General features: G+C 46.7%; 1 protein-coding gene across 1 annotated transcript in view; it reads right to left on the minus strand.

Moving 5' to 3' along the window:
* The window catches only part of kcnk2b (potassium channel, subfamily K, member 2b), a 61,580-nt gene that overhangs the window by 16,745 nt on the left and 42,335 nt on the right, over nucleotides 1-2,500 (minus strand). The window contains exon 4 of the mRNA XM_076273137.1: nucleotides 1,141-1,327. Within this exon, the coding sequence (XP_076129252.1) occupies nucleotides 1,141-1,327 (187 nt within the window). The remainder of the gene's footprint in view (nucleotides 1-1,140; nucleotides 1,328-2,500) is intronic.

Here is a 2,500-nt window from a genome sequence, read left to right on the forward strand (position 1 = left end):
AAAGTAGTCTCCGGTTTTGCTCCCACCTACTTGAATGCCCTCATACAGACATACGCTACCTCCAGACCGATGCGCTCCTCAGACGAACGACGTCTAGCTCTACCTCCGGTACGCTCAGGCCAATCCAAACTGTTCTCATCTGTTGTTCCTCGTTGGTGGAACACACTGCCAGTTTCTACAAGGGCAGGGACATCCCTCTCCAATGTCAAAAAACTCCTGAAGACCCAGCTCTTCAGAGAACATCTCCTCTCATAGCACCACTTACAACAAGTCTAGATGATCCTAGCACTTACCAGCCGTCTTGAAATGACACTCAACTGTTTAAAAACAGCACTCACTGATGCACTTATTCTTACTGTACTCTACGGTTTTTTTTAAATTGTCCTAAAATTGTTGAGAATTGCTTTAAAACTTAAACTGTTAACCATGTTGTTAGTCGCTTTGGCTAAAATGCGTCAGCCAAATGTAATGTAATGTAAATGTAATGTAAGCTACAGTATGCTGGCGTTTCAGTAAAGCCTGCTGTGTTGCAGTAAAGCCTGCTGCGTTTCAGGGGCCGCCTTGCGTGTACACGACGCCGGCAGTTTAGGAGACTGTAACCGATGGGAATTTTTTAAACCGCCGCCTTAACTTAGTTAAACATTAGCTTACTGAATGTTAATGTTTTCTCCAGTGACGCTCAGACCTAATGCAAGGCGTAGACTAAGCATTTGAAATTTCACATAGCAGTCACATACCTTGAAAATGAACTTTATTAGTTTAACAGTTGAATTGAAAACCGAATTGTCTGTAGTCTCCTTATTTCATGCGACTGCTCACCAAACTGTTTCAACAACAATGTTTTCTTCTACGCAATTCACGCGAATTAAACGTGAAGCCTCTGCACGGCCGGCGCCATCGACTGGTCTGGCATATGCACACATTTAGCCGGTTACACCTCTGTGTGCACGCAAGTTTTTTCTTTACCGGTGTCGTTAAAGGTGTGAAAGCGGTAAGAGAAAACTCAGCCTGCCGTGTTGCAGTAAAGCCTGCTGTGTTGCAGACGTTGCAGTAAAGCCTGCTGTGTTTCAGACGTGTTCAAGCCCTTGGCATGTTTTGCCAGTGGTTGCCGTGGGATACGACTGGTCGACGGCGTCTCACCTGCGACGAAGTCGCCAAAGCCGATGGTGGTGAGGGTGATGACCACGAAGTAGATGGACTCGAGAGTGCTCCAGCCCTCGATGTACTGGAAGATGACCGCCGGGAGCGCGACGAAGAGGACGCAGCCGAAGAGGATGAAGATCACCGTGGAGATGACACGGATCTTCGTTTGACTGACGTTCCACTTCTGGGGGGAAGGGAGAACACACATGTGATGAATACTTCGTCTGACTGACGTTCCACTTCCTGTGATGAATATTTAATCAAAAGGCTGCAAGAGGAGGGGGGGGGGGGGGGGGGGGCTGTTCTCAGCAGGAGAAGAACACAACACAAAGGCCTCCAACAGGCAGCTACAGTGTTCAAACGCACACACACACACACACACAGACACACACAGACACACACCAGCACATACACACACACACACACACACCAGCACATACACACACACCAGCACACACACACACGACAGCACACACACACACCAGCACACACACACACACACACACATACAACAGAACACACACACACACACCAGCACACAGACACACACACACACACACACACACACACCAGCACACACACACACACACACACCAGCACATACACACACACCAGCACACACACACACGACAGCACACACACACACCAGCACACACACACACACAACAGAACAAACACACACACACACCAGCACACAGACACACACATACAACAGAACACACACACACACCAGCCCAGCTCCAACAGGCAGCTCCAGTGTTCAAATGCAAAGCACACACACACACACACACACACACACACACACACACACAAACACACTCAAGAGTGTTAAGCTGAACAAAACTACTTCAAACACACAGCAGAAACACACACTGTCAGTAAAAACACAGCGGATGATTTGGTGTGTGTGTGATAGAGAGAGAGTGTGTGTGTGTGTGTGTGTGTGTGTGTGATAGAGTGTGTGTGTGTGTGTGTGTGTGTGTGTGTGTGTGTGTGTGCATGTGTGCGCTGGTGTGTGTGTGTGATAGAGTGTGTGTGTATCTCCGCATATTTCCTGTTGAAGAGATCGATGTGTCTTTGAGAATATATATTTTGAAGTGTATGTATCTTTGTATGCATGCTGTGTGTACACCTGTTATATGTGTATGGATGGGTGTGTGTGTACCTTATATGTGTGTGTGTGTTTGTATCTTAAATGTGTGTGTGTGTGTTTACCTTATATGTGTGTGAGTGTGTGTGTGTACCTTATATGTTTGTGTGTGTATACCTTATGTGTGTGTGTGTGTGCCTTATATATGTGTGTGTGTGTACCTTATATGTTTGTGTGTGTATACCTTATGTGTGTGTGTGTACCTTA

This window comes from Alosa pseudoharengus, unplaced genomic scaffold (genome assembly GCF_046254945.1).
Source record: "Alosa pseudoharengus isolate Yale_2024_CS ecotype anadromous, Long Island Sound unplaced genomic scaffold, YU_APseudo_1.1 YU_APseudo_1.1_scf_7, whole genome shotgun sequence".
Classification (NCBI taxonomy): domain Eukaryota; kingdom Metazoa; phylum Chordata; class Actinopteri; order Clupeiformes; family Clupeidae; genus Alosa; species Alosa pseudoharengus.